The sequence below is a fragment of the Sinocyclocheilus grahami genome, unplaced genomic scaffold (genome assembly GCF_001515645.1).
Source record: "Sinocyclocheilus grahami isolate Dianchi unplaced genomic scaffold, SAMN03320097.WGS_v1.1 scaffold254.1, whole genome shotgun sequence".
Taxonomy (NCBI): domain Eukaryota; kingdom Metazoa; phylum Chordata; class Actinopteri; order Cypriniformes; family Cyprinidae; genus Sinocyclocheilus; species Sinocyclocheilus grahami.
Window position 1 is genome coordinate 118475 of NW_015505433.1, and position 19715 is coordinate 138189.

Consider the following 19715-nt stretch of genomic DNA (forward strand, 5'->3'; position numbering starts at 1 on the left):
GTGGAAAAATAATCTACAAATACTGAAGCAGCAAACTTTGCAAAACACAAAATTTATGTCACTGCCAATACTTTTGGCCATGAACTTGAATGCAGCAAATAACAAACAGGCATCCACAACTTACCATTTCTTTTCAGAAGCAGTTAAAACATTTGGTTTACTGTCAAGGTGTGCATAGTAACAAGAAAGAAACTAAAAACACAAATTGTATGCTTGTAAATATATTAAATTTATTTTTTTTATTTTTAACGTAAGGGTGAGGGGAGACCAAGGAGTGTTATTTGCTGCATTCAAGTACATGACCTGAAAAACCAATTTGGGATTTACAATTATGTACACTTACAATTATTCAGTTCATCAGTACAAAATAAGTGAAATAAAGCACATCCATCCATAATAAAAAGTGCCTCACACAGCTCCGGGGGGTGAACAAAGGCCTCCTGTAGCGAATCGATGCGTTTTTGTAAGAAAAATAACCATTCTAAATAACCATAAAAGCTCCCTTCCGACTGTTTGGGACATCTGGAAAATCGATTGTTCGGAGAAGAAAGGTGAATGCTACCTTGAGTCCTGTGTTGTGCCAACAGTGAAGCATCCTGAGACCATCCATGTGTGGAGTTGCTTTTCAACCAAGGGAGTGGGCTCTCTCATAATTCTGCCCAAAAACACTGCCATGAATACAGAATGGTATCCAAACGTCCTGAAAGAATGACTTCTTCCAACGATCCATGAGCAATTTGGTGATGATCTGTGCTTTTTCCAGCATGATGGAGCACCATGTCACAAAGCAAAAGTGATAAAGAAGTGGCTCGAAGATCATTTCATTGAATTTTTGGATCTGTGGCCAGGCAACTCCCCGGATCTCAATCCCACAGAGAACCTGTGGTCAGTCCTCAAAAGGCAAGTGGACAAGCCGAAGCCCACAAATTGTGATCAACTCCGAGAACTAATAAGGCGAGAATGGATCACCATCAGTAAAGATTTGGCCCAGTAGCTAATATCCAGCATGCCAGAGCGAATCGCAGAGGTTAGTAAGAACTAAAGCCTTTAAGAAAAGCCTTTAAAACTTATGATATGCTAATCATTGTTTTTCAGTATATATAACATGTGGAAAAATAATCTACAAATACTGAAGCAGCAAACTTTGCAAAACACAAAATTTATGTCACTGCCAATACTTTTGGCCATGAACTTGAATGCAGCAAATAACAAACAGGCATCCACAACTTACCATTTCTTTTCAGAAGCAGTTAAAACATTTGGTTTACTGTCAAGGTGTGCATAGTAACAAGAAAGAAACTAAAAACACAAATTGTATGCTTGTAAATATATTAAATTTATTTTTTTTATTTTTAACGTAAGGGTGAGGGGAGACCAAGGAGTGTTATTTGCTGCATTCAAGTACATGACCTGAAAAACCAATTTGGGATTTACAATTATGTACACTTACAATTATTTAATGGACAAGCATACAGTGGTAATATAGTGGTGAACTACAGCTAATTTGAGTTATAGCAACAAGTTGACTATTAGTTTTATTTTATTTGTATTTTGCGAAGTTAATTTAATCCAAAGGATTGTGTTGTATAAAATTTAGCATGCTAACCATGGAAATGTGTCATTACAATCTATTAAAAGCGTTTATGTGGTGTTTTATATTCATAACATCACAAGATTGCAATCACTAGTAAACAAAAGAATGTATGTTAATAAACTTTCTGCTAAAGATCTATTCTATTGACAAAGCATGCAATTAATTTTCATTTAAAAAGCCATGTTATATTTATAAAAAATTTTTTTAAAGACAACTTGCATGCATCTGGTCCATTGATAAAGCCATGTCTCAGGTCACATGTGAATTATGGATGCCTTTTCACAGGCGTCCAATCGCAGCTGACTTCCGGGAAAAGGGGTAGTAATTAATGTTTGACGTTTGAGATTACAATTATCATTTGAGATTACAATTAAAAGAGCAAGTCCCGCCCCACAAAAATAAAAGTGTTCGCGTGAGCAAAACCAAGTAGGTGAAAAAATACAGAGTGCAAGAATGAGGGGGATGATCACGCGCGTGCGATGAGACATATCCTCACTCGTGATGGCTTGTATTGTGCGCGCAGGTGATGTGATGAGCTCACGAGTGTATAAAAAGAGCTGGCAGGCTCACGTTTCCTCATGCGTGGATCTGTTATCCTCTTGCGGAAGCAATTTACCGTGCACGTAAACATTTACTGGTGCACTTGGTTCTTTTTGGCATAGATTTGCCAGCATACTCATATCAAAAACTCAAGTCAGTTTTCATGTCACGTTTTATATAATATTAACAAATATTACAAAGCAATAAAAAGCATTCAGTATTTCTATATATTATTTGAAGCATTGGAAAGAAACTGATTTTTCACACTAGTGTGTCTGATAACAACAGCTGTGATGCAGAATGCACTCAAGGAGAGAAGTCCTCTCTATTGAGTTTGGTTTGTTCCGGCTCCAGCCTGGAACAGTGGGAAGGTATTAAGGAGTCAAAACAACTGTCTCTGTTTCTCCTCTTGTTGCATCTGTGGTGGAACTAATCGTTGCATCCTGCTGCTCTCCAAAACTACACTTCACAGCTCTTTTTCTGAGGGTTGGTCTGGCAATCACTTCTCCACCAGCATGCTCTGCTCTGGACTAATTAGGCCCCCCAACCCCCCGAACAGGTTCCGGCGAAAACGATTCTTTAAATCTCCACCAACTGATGTGATGCCAGGGATGTGAACAGGTAGACGGTGGGCTCTTAGGGGGGGACCTGACAGACTGCAGAGAGGAGAGTAAACTTCCCGCAGCAAGGGCTTATGGGACTGCACTCATCCCCCTCTCCACCCCCGTTTGTGGATCCCAAATGAGAAAGTGAGCCTCCCAGAGCAAAACAGACCTTATTGGCGCTGGAGAATGTTAATGATTGGTTATTCTCTCTTTGAAAAAGTGATGGAGGGGGGTAGGGGCTGGAGAGGTGATTGATTTGCTTCATTTGCAGTGATATCTATTGTAATTGTTACCGTGTTTGACAGCTGTGCCTTGGGCTTTGGGCACATGCCGAGAAGGAGAGTGCACTTGTGACGCTTGCTGTCGCTCCCCTTAATAATGGAGTGATTTGTAAATATGATTTATTTATTCGAAAGTTAGAGGCGCACACGCTTTATTTGTTTTGCATTTCACAGCATCACGCTAAGGCTTCCAAGCCCGTCAGGAGCGTGGCTTGGCTTTCAGTGACAGCTTGTTTTGTGCTTTAATACCGACAATGGGTAGCAACATTGCCACAACTCACCACTTTCATGCTCAGGCGACGAGTGAAAAAAAAAAAAGAAAGAACATGACTTAAGTGTGAGCTGTAACTGTCATCGACACTCCCCTGTCTCCTGCTGACAAATTTGACAGCTCTGAAGCAAAACAGTTCCAGGTAGCTGAGATAGTGGCATTATCTTTGGAGATGGCAGGCCAGTTTTGAGTTATACCTGCCTGTCACTTGTCTTTTAGAAGGATCTTCAGAAACAGTCGTGTAAAAATAGCTCGCCTTTAGAGTGTTGAACACTGTCTCTGTCAATTTCTATGAGTTGTTTTAGACAAACTATGCACAATGTCAGCTCCACCAAACAGACACTTAAACAAAGATGCACAGCTGTTGCCACCAACTAAAGTAATGGAAGTGTGACAGCTCCTGTATTCGTGCTGAAAGCTGAAAACTGTGATATGCCATATACATTTCACAAACATTTAAAGCTCACATGTAAAAGTCTTGTGAAACTTTGTACCATGTCCAGTAACCCTAAAATGTACTTAAAAGTATTTGGGCTGTGTAAAAGAACATTATTGCCTTGTTCACAAATATGAGGAGTCTGACCTTGCTGGATTTCTCTTTAATGCCTCAATTTGATTGGAAAGGAAAGGAAAGGAAAGAAATCCTTGCTGAGAACTTCAGTTAAAAAAAAAATATATATATATTTTGTTCGTTATGACAAACATAATTCATGTGCTGCAGTCAGCACCACAGCAGACCCTCATGGCTGTGTGTCAGGTAATTTGACCTTTTTTATGACAAAGCAAATTTAGGTCATTAAATAAGGTTGTAAGCATAATGATGCTTATAGATTAATAATTACTGATACGTGTAAAGAACAATACTTTGTACCTTAAGAAATATTTTTGAAAACATGTAGTATGTGTACACTCACGTTTTCAATGTTCAATATTTTAAAGGAAAATTATGTTGTTTGTTTACTTGACGGTTACACCACAATACATTTTTAGTCTAATAAAATGTTTGGTTGTTTGTTTTTATTTTCAATGTTTTGAAAGTCTTTTAAATTACATCACAGCACTTGTGTTGAATTTAGATTTCTACTTTTCATTATTGTGGACACTCTTGACCCAAATCCATAAAAGCACTAAAATGAAATTATCTAAATATAACTAATGCACCGAAACAATTTTGGTGGTCAAATGTGACCCAGGACCACAAAACCAAGGTTATTATAGTTTTGAATTGTATTTCAATATCGTTTTTCAAATTTGCTATAAAATTCAGTTTTTATTAATTTAATTCATATTGTTGTTAGTTTTAGTTTAGTCTTTATTTTGTGAATGCATTTTTATATAGTTTAGTTTCAGTTTTAATTAAAGTTTAGCAGAATTAACAGATCACCTCCAGAGCGCAGGCCAAAGGCCAAAGAAAGACATAGGCATAATTTCACCTTTGTGAGGCAAACATATAGCGACATAAAATTAATGCATGCTGAGATTGATTAGATAGTAAAAGTAGGCCTATACAAATATAAGCTAAAGAAAGCAGGCAAGCCTTTTTTACTAAATTAATCTACACAAGTCGCGCTTAATGTCATATCCAATGATGTGTTGAGATATTTAGTATGAAAATAAATGTAGCCTGATTTGGTTGTGTCTTTTCTTATTTAACCATAATCATGATATTGTAACTAGGGATGCACGATATATCGGCCACCATATCGGTATCGGCCAAAATTTTCATATCGGTGCATCCCTAATTGTAACTGATGTCTTGCTCACTTTTCTGTGAACAGCCGTGCATCAATCAAAACTGGGACTAATGAAATTCAATAATAACGGCAATCACATTTACCAGTAAAAGCTTATATTTGAATGTTCTTTTCATTTATGAAGAATTATAAGCGTGTGCATGATGTGATTTAGCCAATGCACATTTGTTCAAAAGCCTGGCAGAGTGATCACAAGATGCTAGGCAAAAGTCTGTCATTTACAGAAAGGATGCGCGTTCTTATCTTTTTTCTGTTAATTATCATGTTGCGCTGCATGTCTTGTTTTTCTTCAAAGCACCAACTTAGAATGCCTAATATTGGTTTGATTGCTTGTGTTACATGATAAAATAAATAATCTTACCTGATGTAATAGATTTAATGCGACTGAGTCGCGACTAGCGGTCTGTCAAACGGCTCTGGTCTGGTACAGAATTAAATTAGTGCTGCTGTCCGATAATGGGTCGGGTCCCGTGCAGGCAAATGGGGCTCAAAACGAAGGATGGAGGGCTCTCACTGCGACCGGAGGGAGTCGCGACTCTGCTGCACCAGAAGGGGGAGCCCTGTCCGATGCGGAATAAGCCTTGAAACTCTGCAGCGGCAGTATCAAATTAAGCAGGGCACTGCGGCGGCAGTATCAAATGAGCAGGGCACTGCTCGCTGTTGAGCATGGAAAGGTTGGATGGAGTTGAATAGAAGTTATTGTGAATTCCAAGCATCTCAGGAAACCAAAAAAAAAAAAAAAAAAAACAGTATGAACATAGCGTCGAGTCTACGAGCGGTATGGAGTGAGTGGTACCCTGTGCGGAGAATGTGGATACATTTAGAAAGGATGTCGAAAGTTATCGGCTGTCTAGCGTCCGGGGTTGGAGGATGAGAGCACTGAATTCCTTGGATCAAAAGAGATGTTTGAGAATTGTTTATTTCAGGAGAGGGGGCACCGTAGATTAATTTGTGAAAAATTGGATGCCGCTTAGATAACCTTTGATTGACCGGGCTTGGAGGTTCTTACAGGTGTTAAGGTAGGAAACGAAAGATGTGATTGAGGAGGGAGAAATCGGGAAATGGCAGGTTGTACGAGAGGTGGAAAGCCTTAAATCATCTCCAAGCAGTTAGAAAAGATTGGATGGTTCTGGGTGAAACTGCTTGGAGGATCGAACCGAGTGACACGTTGAGGAGGTTTTAAGGGATGCGTTATGGGAATACGAGTTGCGAATAGTGAGGTACTGGGGTTGGCGATGGGTCCGCCTCCGGAGCCAGCGCTCTGAATTTCTGCGAGAATCTGAGACTTGATGGTATTAGGCACAGGGGGTGGTTGCTGAGCTGCAGCATTCGGTGGGGTAAATGGTGGGACTGCTGTGAATGAAGTGTACTGAGGTTTAGATTGGAGAGTAGGGTTAGAAGGAAGATAAGGAGGGGCCGTAACCTTTTGCGGAGGCAGCCTCACGCACGGATTAGCCTCTGGTGCTTCGGGAAGAGGTAGAAGGAAATGAGGGAGGAGGCCAGTAAGCTTGCGTTGCTGGCTGATGCTGCCCTGCTTGGACGTCTGCAGCAGGGGCTGCTGGCCATTGATAGGAAAAAGGAGAAACGGAAAGGTAAGAGTAAGGTGGCTGAGCTTGAATGGCTAGTGGAGGCAGCCTCACGCTAACGTCTGCCGCAGGAGGTAGAAGGAAGGGAGGGGGTAGGAAAGGAGTTTGGGAAGCTACGCCAGCAGGCAACGTTGCGTGCGGCGCTGTAGCTGAAGGCGCCGCAGTGATTGGTTGAGAAGAGGAGTGCAGTGTGAGGAGCAGCAGAGTCTGGGGCGCGGCCCAGGCTTGCTGACGGCCTGCTGTGTCTTGAAGCTCGAGGGGAGCCGGAACTTGATCTGGAAGACAACGTAATTTTGAATGAAGTAGGGAGCTATGAGGAAGAGGTGCATGGGCTGCAATTGTCAGCAGAGGCAGCCTGACGTTTAAATCGGTTTCCGGGTTAGTGTCTGCTATGGAAGCTGGAGGCCACTAAAAAGAAAAAAGTTATTAGAAACGGGAGGAAAAGCCTGTGATGTGTGGGGCTGAGTTGCAAGCGGAGGCAGCCTCACGCTTCCTTCAGCTGCTGTAGGCCACGGGAAGGGAGTCGGGTTTGTGACATCCTGTAGAGCCTGTGCAGCCTGCACAGCTAGCAGAGGCAGCCTCACGCTAGTGTGTGCTATGGGAGCTGAAGGCCACTGAAAAGGAAAAAGGATTAGAAGTAGCAGGAGGAAAGACTGAGATGTGAGGGCATATGTTGCAAGCGTAAACAGCTTTGCACTTGTTTCAGCTGCAGGCCACGGGGCTTGTGATATTCGGGGGGAGAAAATGCTGGATAGCCTGTGCAGCCTGCACAATTGTAGAGGCAGCCTCACGCTAGTGTGCTACGGGAGCTGGAGACCACTGAAAAGGAAGAGCGGTTAGAAGTAGCAGGAGAAATATGACGACATTGACAACATCATTAAATGACGAAAAAGACATGCTTTTCCTCTTAACTACACAATTAGTAGTAAGTATTGAAACAGCTAGCCAGCCAAGCATCACATCAGCTGGTAGAGACTTGGAGAGAGGTGCCTAGCAGTATGCACAACGCATGCGAATTAGGCTGCTAGTTGTACTAATAATAATGGTTTCTTTATGATACACCTTAGTTGTTAGTTTTCACCTATAATTGTGCACTGTTTAACTTATTTTCACGAAAATCTAATCTTTTTTATTTTATCTGTCTATCAGAGTACAATGTGTAATTTAAAATGCAGGTAAAAAGATGGTGAATATTAATACAGAAAATGTGAGTAATTTTATTGTGTGTTCCATGCAGTTTTGCATCTTGGTTACAAAAATGACATCCAAAAATCCATAGTGTCATCACGTCATTTAACAACAAACGACATACCTTCAGCGACTTTACCTAAAAATTGAATTGCAACACGGCCTGCGGCGCTAGTGGAGGCAACTGCTACGCCCGGCTACATGTGGCGCTGCGGCCGGAAGAGCTGCGGTAAAAAGATGAGCCGAAGCGGGAAGCAAATGAGGTTTTGCTGCGGTGAGAACTGGGGCGTGGCCCAGGCTCGTTTAAGGCCTGCCGCTGTGACCCAAAGCTCGAGGAGAGCCGGGTCTTGTGCGGGACAATGGTAGTGTCGAGTGAGGCGAGTTCGAGGCTTTGCTCGATCTATTGGCCGTCTTGGCTAATTTGCAGGGTGAAGAATAGATCGTACATGATCAGCTTTGTTTACCCTCCGTGAGAATGGTTCGTCTGCAATAAATCAGCGTTTGCTACAGCCTTAAATACTCTCCACTTTCCGATCGGAGGATATATTGGCATGGCCGAATGATACGAGGAGGTCGGTGAAGTTGGAAGTCTCGCCGGTGGAGGCGAGGTTAAGCCTCGGCGTTGTGGAGAGCGTGTGGCTGGTCGAGCAGAGCGGCGACAGCGATGAAGCCTGTTGCTCGGCGGCGGTGACTGGCGGAAAAGGAGTGTGCCTAGGGCCGGCAGATTACGAAGGAGGATATGAAAGATCCCCAGTACAGGTCTCGTCGTAGTGCGGAAAAAGTTGAATCTGTAATATAATGGCTAAAGGAGCAAAACCGAATGCTGGAAAACTTTCGTTGAGCTGAGGTAAGTTGGCTGTATATATATATATACATACGTATGTGCTTGTTAAGGTGATTAGCTGACAAGCTCCACCTGGGCCAGACTGATTGATTATCTGATCGTGCTCCTCCCGAACCTTGTTCATAAAACATCATATATTTTTCCGCCAAGGGGTGAGAATGTAATGATTACGAAAACGTTAGTTAGTTTTTCAATAACTGTTGTTAGTTTAGTTTCGTTTTAGTTTTTCAATTATTTTGACGTTTTTATTTTATTTCAGTTTACGAAATTGTTTTTTCATCAATCGCTTTAGTCTTAGTTTTAGTTTTCGTTTACGAAAATAACCTTGCACAAAACCAGTCATAAGGGTCAATTTTTTTATTATTGAGTAATTTTGACCCATACATTGTTGGCTATTGCTACAAATAAACCTGTACGACTTATGACTGGTTTTGTGGTCCAGGGTCACAAATAGTAATACATCAGTCCACAGATCTTTTTATCAGAAAAGAAAGCCATACACAGTACTGCATCTACACATCCTCCTTAAATGCTTGCGTGATCACTTATTCATCCCTGAAGGAATCTAATTCTGGTTCCTGTCCTCAGAGACAAAGCCTGCAGCTCAACAGTAGGCATGCACCTCCCTCTACTGGAGTCAAGCGGAACAGTGCTGCTTCACTTCCTTCTACACTTTAACGTCCCCACGGCAGGCATCCTTCATGCGTACTATGAAATATGCAGCAGCCACTCAAGCAGAAAGGGCTTCACTGACCTGTGCCATGTGCTTCCTACCGACGCACAGGTGGCAATAGCTGAGGTGACCTGTTCCCTCCCACTGTTTGTATTACTATGTAAAATAAATCAATGTCCTCCAACACACAGCATCTCAGGGGAGGTGAGAAAAGAGAAGAGGGTCGGTGGGTAGGTATGTGTGTGTGTGTGTGTGTGTGTGTGTGTGTGTGTGTGTGTGCAGGTACTAGGCTGTTTTACAATATCAGGCACATCAGCGCCTTGAAATACACTGACAAGAAATGGATCTGCTTTTGGCAGTAAATTGATTAATTCTGGAGTGTCAAAATGAAGGCCTTCAGATTGCCTGTGGTCTTTAAGGTAATACACTACCACAGTTTAAGAGTCATGAAACGCATCGCAATAGCCTTGAAGTGGAGAGGTTAAAGCGGAGGAGAAAGAGAGAAAGAGAATGGGGGACAGAACTCATCTCTCGTCTTGCGCTCGCATCTTTTTCTCTGTGCCAAGGTCAGCGAGGCTGAAGAGGAGGCAGTGGCTGTCTGCTGCTATAGGAATTGTAATCAATTCTTACATTTCAAGGGGAGCAAAATCTGAACAAGTCACTCAAAGGAAGATAGATGAGAGAGCACAGCCACAAACACACAGATCAATAATATTCATAGCATACAGAAAAAAAACAATAAATTACCATTTTAATCAATGATCTGTTGAGGAGATGTACAGGGACATGCAGCAGTAAATTTGCCCTTAACCATTGAGAAATGCATTATTCAGAAAAGCGAGGAAAGGGGGTGTTTGTGGACTTCTCTGTTTGAAGTGCCAACATTGCACTTCCATGATTCCACTATGTGTGTGGGAAGTGAAAGTAAGGGAACATAAGGAGGAATACATTGGGACTTTGTACAATCTTAATGAGACGTGCAGACGTCCAATTAGAAGCTAATAAGATAAACAATAACTGTAATTGTGTTCTATCATGCTAAGTCTGATCATCTCTGACTGGATTTTCGCAATAGGATATGGGGCAAAAGCTGGAAGGTCATTATAGAAATAGTCATTTTAATTTCAGTCAGCATGACTGGCTACATCTTCTGATCCCAGTGCTTTCTAAGTTTGATAAGGTGAGACTAAAATCTCAGAGCCACAAAACACTGAGATCCATTATCTCCGTCTGTGCAAATTATATGAAAACGTGCAGTTGTTACCTTAAAGGGATATTTCTGTCATCATTTACTCGCCCTCATGTTGTTCCAACCCCAAATGACTTGCTTTCTTCTGTAAGGAGAAAATGTGAAGACAATTTGTTTTCAATGATCTTTTCTATGCAATCCGAAAAAAACTGGAGCTTTCAAAATAAACACAAAAACAAGATAAAAGCATCATAAAAGCAGTCCATTTGACTTATTTGCTAAATTTCAAATCTTATGAAGTTTTTTGATTGCATGAGAAACAGTCCAAAATTGAAGTAATTTTTTTAATGATAATCAGTTGACTCAAACTCAAGAAATAGATCAGTCCAAATTACAAATAAATCATTCAGACTGGTTTTGTGTAAAATTTCATTCGATTAATTGCAATGATATGACTCAAAATAACAATGCTTTTATGATTCAGACATCTCAGCTACTCTCTCTCCAAGAAGAGTTAGAGAGGCTGTCAAAAATCTTCAGGTAATTTTAGAGACTCAAATTTTGGTCTATTTCTGACACAAGGGTGAAGCATGGCTGCAGAAGACTTTGCATATAGCACAAGTTATGGACTGCTTTTATTATGGCACTTTTGCCTTCTTTTTGAAGTTTGAAAGCCTAGGCCTCAATGTAAATGCATGGACAAGAGCATAGAAAACAGTCTTTAATTTATTTTGTGTTCTGCAGAAGTCAGTCAGTCATATTGTCATGGAATGACACAAAGGTGAGCAAATGATGAAAGAAATTTCATTTTTCCCTTTAAGGAGCAACTGTATTTCTACCTGATCTGACCCTTAAAAATATTGTTGTTGGTATAACCCAATATAGTTGGATTGATGTAGACCTATTAAATATTTTTTGCCTTGAGTAAAACCACTTAATTACCACAAAACCATTTTTACTGTGCAGGTTATGAGATATGTCAAGTTCCATAACACAGTCCTATTTTCCCCTCATAAGCCTGTAAAATGTGGGAGGCATTCCACAAATCTCCCCTATATAGACTTTCTGACAGGGTTTTAATGCCACCAGTAAAACTTTTCAAAGTCGCAGTGTTTCCAGGAGTGAAGACTGTGGGGGTCGGTGGTCTTCCGCTCAGCTGGAGAGGCAGCCACACAAAGGTGGAGCGAGCTGCTATCAGTCCCTTTGAGATGATAATCTGCGAGACCGCTCTTGCAGCGTCAAACGGGGCCACAGAGACTGCCATCTTTACATTACTGAGAAAAGGCCAATGCCGACTGACAGCTACAAATGAGCCCCGCTCTTGAGCCTAGACACAATCACAGCCATCTAAGCCCACACTGATGTTTTAATCCTCCCGAAATAACCAACACTAAAATTCTCCCACAGAGGCAACGAGAAAAGTGTGTGTGTGTGTGTGTCTGTGTGTGTAAAAAAATCAAGAACTGGGAAGAGAAGAGCAGATATGGAGAAGGATGCTTGTGTGAATAAGGTTTCTGTATGAATGCAACTGAGATTCTAGATCAGTGGATCTTAACTGGTTTTGCATCTGAATCCAGACTTTACACTGAACATTGGGGTCCAATTATTATGGTATGAGTAATTTTATTTCATGACAACAGCACACATCACAATAGTTAATATTTCTGGAAACAAGTTAGTTACACTAACAAAATGTTAGTCACCAGTGAAAATTGTAAAATGTTAATACTACAGCAAAAAAAAAAAAAAAAAAGATAGCCCAAACCTTCTTTTGTTGTTTGATTAACATTTAGGACACATAAAGTATCCATTATTCATATGAGGCTGCAGTCACTTTAGGACCTAATGCATAGATCCAATATACTTACACACAACCAATTTTTCCCAACTATTTATGTCCACTTAAGACATGACCAAATGTGCATACACAAATCGTGGCCAGAACAGGTATTTTATATGTATTTGACCATTCAACCACAAAAGGCGCGAAAGAGAACTCGATTCCCTATTAGCAAACAGCAAGCCACCTGTTCGACAGTGCATCAAGCCCTAATTCGACATCATGTGTGCCCCAACACATTACCAAAACTGTTTAAAGTACAAAAGTAAACACAAATGTCCATAAAATCAAATCAAAAATTATAATATGCAATTTACCTGAAACTAGTGATGTGACGTTCGGCATCGAGGCTTCGAAGCTTGTTTCCAAAAAACAAAACATCTCACAGTGAAACACTTGCTGCGTCCCAATGTGCCTACTTATACTACACCTTTAAAATATGTATTTTTTGGTGAAGAAAAAGTACACACTTTTGAGTGTGAAGTAGAAGAGTAGGCAAGCTTTGGGACATACTATCATGTCATACAGTTGCATCTTTAACGGAGGCTCAGTCGCACCTGTTATATGCACCCTGTCACTGTAAACTGGCCTGTCAATCATCTTGTCACAGATAACATCCTCCACATTTAATTTCATTTCACTTCTTAGCATATCGGAGAGAAAAGAAGTAGCACGTTGATCTGCGAGCCGTGGGTCTTCATGCAGAGAACTCTGCTCATATTTTCTGCACAATGATGCATTTAAAAGTAACGAACAAACGGATGTTTATAAAAGTTCACATTGCTGTTGCAGATGAAATATAACACAGATAACTTTTTTTTTTTTTTACCAGGTTAAATGTTGATTATTAGTAACTCAAACCCCTTTATCTAAAACTCTCTGTTTAACCGTCGGTCACGTGCATCCACCATGTTTGTAGTTTTTTAATGCTTTTTATTCGTGTTTGTTGTTCTCAACTGAATCATTCGTCAAAGTGCAATGGATTGTGGGTTATATTAGGCATAGAGTGTGCACAGATCCACATGTCAAAAATCGACCTAAAATAGTAGACCATCTGGGGACTTTTGGCATCCTCTTTTCAACATACTATGCTTTGGGACACACTAATTCTAATTTCACATACTATTTAGGATGGATAGCATGAACGCAGGGACTGTACCGGAGCTTGATTCATTTTGGCAAAACCACGTGATCTGTTTCGTATTCTGATTCAAATAACGCGAATCCCTTGCACAGGTTTCAAGTGTCATTCACTTCTTTAATCAAAAAATTGATCATAATATGTGTAGTTCTGTGCATGTTCAGTTTGTATTAATCCCCACTTCCCAAGCAATTCAACTGACAATTCCACAATAATCTTAATTTATTTTAATCATATGCCTATATGAGCCATTCTTATTTTTTCATTAATTTATTAACAAACTAATTTATTCATACTTTGTATAAATACAATGACATTTTTAGCTTTTATTGCTTTATATGGTTTTCGTAGCACATATGAAACAGTCCAAAAATTGCTGGGATGTCTGGGACGCAAAGGCACCTTTTTCCTTTTTTATTTATTTATTTTACAAAAAGTGACAGGTGAATTTATGCCATGACACAGCAGCCTCTGTCAAACAACCAAACATATGGGTGAAACATCAAGTGAAACATTTTAAAACTTTATAAGCCCACACAACAAATTTAGTTTGTTTCCTTAACTAGCTATACACAATTATATGTGACCCTGGACCACAAAACCAGTCATAATGGTCAAATTTTCGAAAGCTGAATACATAAGCTTTCCATTGATGTATGGTTTGTTAGGATAGGACAATATCTGACTGAGATACAACTATTTGAAAATCTGAGGGTGCAAAAAAATCGAAATATTGAGAAAATCGAAAATCCAAATGAAAATGGAAGTTTACGAAATATCTTCATGGAACATGATCTTTACTTAATAGCCTAATGATTTTTGTCATAAAAGAAAAATCTATAATTTTGACCCATACAATGTATTTTTGGCTATTGTAAATATGCCCTAAATATACCCCAGCAACTTAAGACTGGTTTTGTGGTCCAGGGTCACATATGGTTAGTTGCAGTTTATCATTTGTTCAATATTTTTCCTGCCAGAGCTGACCTGTTGCCCACCTGTGGTGATGACTGTTCTATAGGATCCCATACATGTGCATTCACCCTTTGAGTGATCTATTGTCCGCAAGGGCACAGAGTGAATGCTGGATGATATCCTTTAGCTGATGATTGGAGATATGTCTGGAAGAGATGACAGCTCTCACTTCATCTGAGAGCTGAAAAAGAGAGAAAGAGAATGAAAGAGAGAGTGCTCATGGCCAGTTAAGATGCGATTAGAAACCCTGTCAGAAGTGAAGGGTACTCCAAAGAAGCATCATACTACCAGAGCTGAAGTGACACAGTGAATTCTAGAGTGAAGACACTGTCTGTCTGCTGTCTCTCTGTCTGTGTGTGTCTGTCTGTCTGTCTGTCTGTCTGCCTGTCTCTGTGTGTGTGTGTGTGTGTGTGTGTGTGTGTGTGCCGGTACGAGGCTGTTTTACAATATCAGGCACATCAGCGCCTTGAAATACAACAAGAAATGGATCTGCTTTTGTGAGTGTGTGAGCGAGCAAGGAGAGAGAGAAACAAAGAGAGTTTGCACCATGCACAAGAGGATATAGAAATGCCACAGACGTGCTTGGTATTCAGTCTTCATAATCAGTGTCTGTGCATCCAGTGACACGGATGACAAATTGCTCCTTTCTTTTACGACTTTCTCGATGCTGTCAGAAATTATCACAAATAATTGTGCACAAAGGGAAATTAAGAAATATGACAAAAATGACAAATGCATGCATGTTATGTGGAGGAAAAGATATTCAGGAGTGTCGAGGGAGGACTTAAGCAAACTCAGTGTGATTTACTATGGCGTTTAGTACATGCAGGAACATTTTGCCTGGAACACAAAGAGGAGAGGGAGGAATATGAATGTTTGGGGTATTTAATGTTATGATTGGATGGGAAACACTGCTATTTGTAGCAGAGGGTTATTTCATGTGCTTATAGCTTATTATATTATTATGTCTGTCCCTTAGTGGCACATTTTAAATAACGTTTTATGTTTGCACAGAGAACAAGTCTGCTTTCCTTGTCGATAATATACTAGGGAGTATTTTGTCTAAAATCCACTTTGCTTCTGGCTTGATGTTCATAGTAATTTGTTGTGATGACAGAATATAATTTTTCATTCTTAAATATTGCAGCATTTTCATCATTCAAGGGCTTCCTGTACGCGCCTCAATCTCTCCAAGCACTAGTGGAAAAAGCATCACTAGAGGAATACAGTAAATCAAATACTTTTTATTATAAAACTTTCAGTGAAAATATTAAATATCACACTTACAGTGTGGTATTATACAGGAAGCTCCAGACAACACTGTAGCCCAGGAACAATTTTTTACATAGTAATAAATTACACACTTTTTCAATTCAGACAGTGATGAAAGACATGACTCATCGTTTGTTCAACATACATAACATCACGACAAGGCTAAACAATGTATTTTCCATTTGTTCATGATTAGGAACACTTTTAAAGTCAAGTAAGCAACAAAAGAAACATATTGTAAGAGACCAAACAAGAGTTCATTAATAGAGATCCAGAAGTTATACAACTAATAAACGAAAGTACCCTTTAAAATGGTTCAGGCAAAAAGGACAGAGCACCCTGCAGTGCAACATCTACTTTTAAAAGTGAACTTTTGCACATATTAGTGTATGCAAATATCCCTTCAAGGGGTTGGGGACTGTTAATGAAGTGTTTGGACTGAAACAAGGACAGAATGAATGCTTCTGCTACACCCCATGTGCCATCTACTCCAATGTTTATTGTTAGAGCAGGACCATCATACCTGAACCCTAGTAAAGCATTACTAATTTGAGACTCCACTCTTCGGTTAAGCACAAAACAGTGCTCCAACAACTGCAGCACTCAAACAGATAGAAACAGAAAGAGATGAAGAACACCAACAAAGTCAACTTAGATGAGGTCCCAAGTCCTGAGAGGCTTGGGTTTGTTAGCTTCTCCTCCTCCTGAACATGACACTCACTCCTGCACACTAATTGGTCCCTACAAAGTGACTGAGAGCAACCTACTCGACTCTCTCTGACACACATCTGGGACGAGCCTAGCCCTCTCGTACACCGCGTGGGAGATAGCCTGCATGAACTGCAGACAAATTACACACACATACTGGCAGACATACACAAACATAGTTCATCTGCCAATGGCCCCACTACATATTTCAGCAGAAGCACTGATCTTCATTAATGATAAATCTATCTTGTCTGCTTTAGTCTTCTGTGGCAATCAGACGGAATTGTGACTCAAACTTACAGGTCACTCCAGTTCCACAGAGAAAATTTGAGCATGTTAATGTCTGTTAAAATTAGAAGCCTATGTGGTAGAGATGTGTATGTTGTCTTGACTGGAGGATTTTGACCAATTGAAAAGTTGAAGTTAGTTTGTAAACATAAAAAACAGAGGGTTTTTATAGCAAAGTAAACACATTAAAGGGGTCATATGATGCTGCTGAAAATAACAATATTTTGTGTGTTTGGTGTAATGAAATGTGTTTATGCGGTTTAAGGTTCAAAAAACACATTATTTTCCACATACTGTACATTATGGTTTCTCCTCTATGCCCCGCCTTCTGAAACGCATCGATTTTTAAAAAGCTAATCGGTCTGAAAAAGCGAGGTGTGCTGTGATTGGCCAGCTATCCAGTGCGTTGTGATTGGCCGAATACCTCAAGCGTGTGACGGAAATGTTACGCCCCTTGCCATATTGTAATGATGCCCTGTCAGGCCCAAAAAACATGAAAACCCATTATAAACGAGGCATTCGTTGCATCCAGTGGGGACATAATTATGGATTATAATGACTTCTACTGTATTTTTACGCGTTGTTTTGCATCGCGTAAAAATAAAACCATGTCTGTATTTGTGATCGGAGGAATGACAAACAAGCACTACTCTACACTGCCCAAAAAACTTGCTTTAAATATATAAAATATAAAAACTGTTTAAATATAAAAGACGTACTTACAGTCTTTGAGTCAGAACAGCTGGCATTGTAGTCTACTCTCCCAGGCATCTGGTGCTCTTCAATGTAGCATACTGATGATGAACAGATGATGGAAGTCTCTTAATGGCTTTAACCGATGGTCACATCTCCAATCATAAGAGAACAGAGATATTTACAATATAAATGTTCTGCAGATTGGTTATTTAAAAAAAACACAATTCTAATTATGATACACCACAGATGAAGCCAGAACCAGATCCAGTTTTCCAATGTACCAATGAGTTTCTCGAGTTCCTCGGATACCAGGCTCTTATTATCTCTCACTAGTCCAAGACACGGTCCACTGGAATGCCTCTTTCTTTACCACATCTCGCAAATATCAACTTTGTCCATAGTGGTCATCTGTATCACAATGATTTACAGATCTAAGAAAAGTGAGGAGGCTCGTGGGAAGATCTTCCTATTACTGTCTTTTGGTGGAACAGGACTTGCAGCATTGTTGACCATAGAATTTGTGATTGCAAACACCATGCTGAGGCACCAGATGACACCAGCTGAAGAAGTCGATGCAAGGCTGGTCTTCTGTTAACGGAAAGACACATAATGACTATTATTTATATTATTATTTATTTATATTTAATGATTTATTCTAAGCCTTAAAAACTACAGTGCTAACACAAACACTCAATGTTTTTGTAAGTGCTGTTTACTCTGAATAGAGACATTGTGGCGATGTTGCAAAGCACTTGTAAATACTGCACCGGCATACCGATAAGGACCTGACCTGCTCTCTGAAGGCCCTCACACTCAGTTATCCAATGAGAATAAACAATTATGCACACACACACACACACACACATCTATTGTCTATGGAGAAGAGAACTTTATGTTTTCATTATCATTATAATTAAGCTATGTACAGTACATGACAATTGTGATTTGTTCATTTAAATTATATTGTTTAATCACACAATGTATATCAGTTTCTTATTGTTAAATAGTGGCAGACAGTCATTTGACCTACCAATGTGGTTTTAAATCAAGTAAAAAGTACAGTGTTTTTATCACTACATAATGAGTAGCTAACAAGCTGGATAATTGCATATGTAAACAAAGCAACAATAACAATTAACACTGTGGAAAACATTCATGCATTTATGCAATTGGCAGATTATTTATCTAAAGCAATATGTTTTATCAGTACGTTTCCTGAGAATCCAACCCATGACATTACTAACTTAATGCTCCACCTGCTGAGCTACAGAACAAGATATGAGAGTTCATAACAAATAAACATTCAGCAGTATGTCATAACCAATGAACATCCAGTGGTATGCCCATTCAGGCATTACAGGTACTGTTGAGTGAGATAAGAGTTGAGGTAAAAGTTGGAGTGGTGTAGTGTTCAAGACTCAGGGATGGCAACCAAAGATTGCTGGTTTGATCCATGAGCCAACACCATAGTTCCTATGAGCAAGACAATTGAAAATGTTCCTGCAAATAAGTGATGAACTAACAATGAGAGTAGATTAGCTACATTTCACTTCTTATTGTTAAGATAGTCTGGTCATGCAGATTTATGTACAGCTTGGAGAAGACCAGGCCATAGACTCTTTTAACATCTAGATTATAACGCTCTGCTAACCGATTGGCCCACATGCCCAATAAAACCTCTGCAAATAATTCAGAATACAACTCAATCTTCACTTCTCATTGTCTTGTTTCACTGGCTGCCAGTTTTGGCTCAAGACACTGGTAACTGCACGCACAAATAAATCTCAATTTCATGTTCATCTCGGTTTTATTCTGTACTTTTCTGAACAAGTCTTGTAAGTTTGTATTGAAGCGCACCTCATGTTAATACTTCTTTGGGATAAATTGGGTTTGATTCTCAGGAACATGCAAACAGATAACACACTAACTGTGATAATATATATACACTAAAGTCCAAAATTTTAGGCATCAGTATCCTTCAGAAAGCATTCTAAAGGGCCTTTCGCACCACAGGGACCTTTTCATAGTACCAGAACTAATTGTGGAACTACCCACTTTTCGGCATGTTCGCACCGCCGGAACTGGGTGCGATTTTAGTACCGGACTGCCTTTTTCGAGAACCAAATTAGCTCCTACTCCGGAGCAGGGTCTAACCAGCACAACTGGTACTAATCGTAACGTAAGTAGACACTGATTGGCCAAACACGTATGAAAACGCCCTCACCCGCCATGATTTAAAACACCGTGTAAACATACTGTAAGCATGTCAA

General features: G+C 39.9%; 1 protein-coding gene across 1 annotated transcript in view; it reads right to left on the reverse strand.

Moving 5' to 3' along the window:
- Positions 1-17658: 17658 nt before the first annotated feature.
- LOC107598711 (A disintegrin and metalloproteinase with thrombospondin motifs 18-like) overlaps positions 17659-19715 on the reverse strand; it is a 61400-nt gene continuing 59343 nt past the window's right edge. The window contains exon 22 of the mRNA XM_016290119.1: positions 17659-18033. Coding sequence (XP_016145605.1) covers positions 17915-18033 — 119 coding nt within the window. The 3' untranslated portion in view covers positions 17659-17914. The remainder of the gene's footprint in view (positions 18034-19715) is intronic.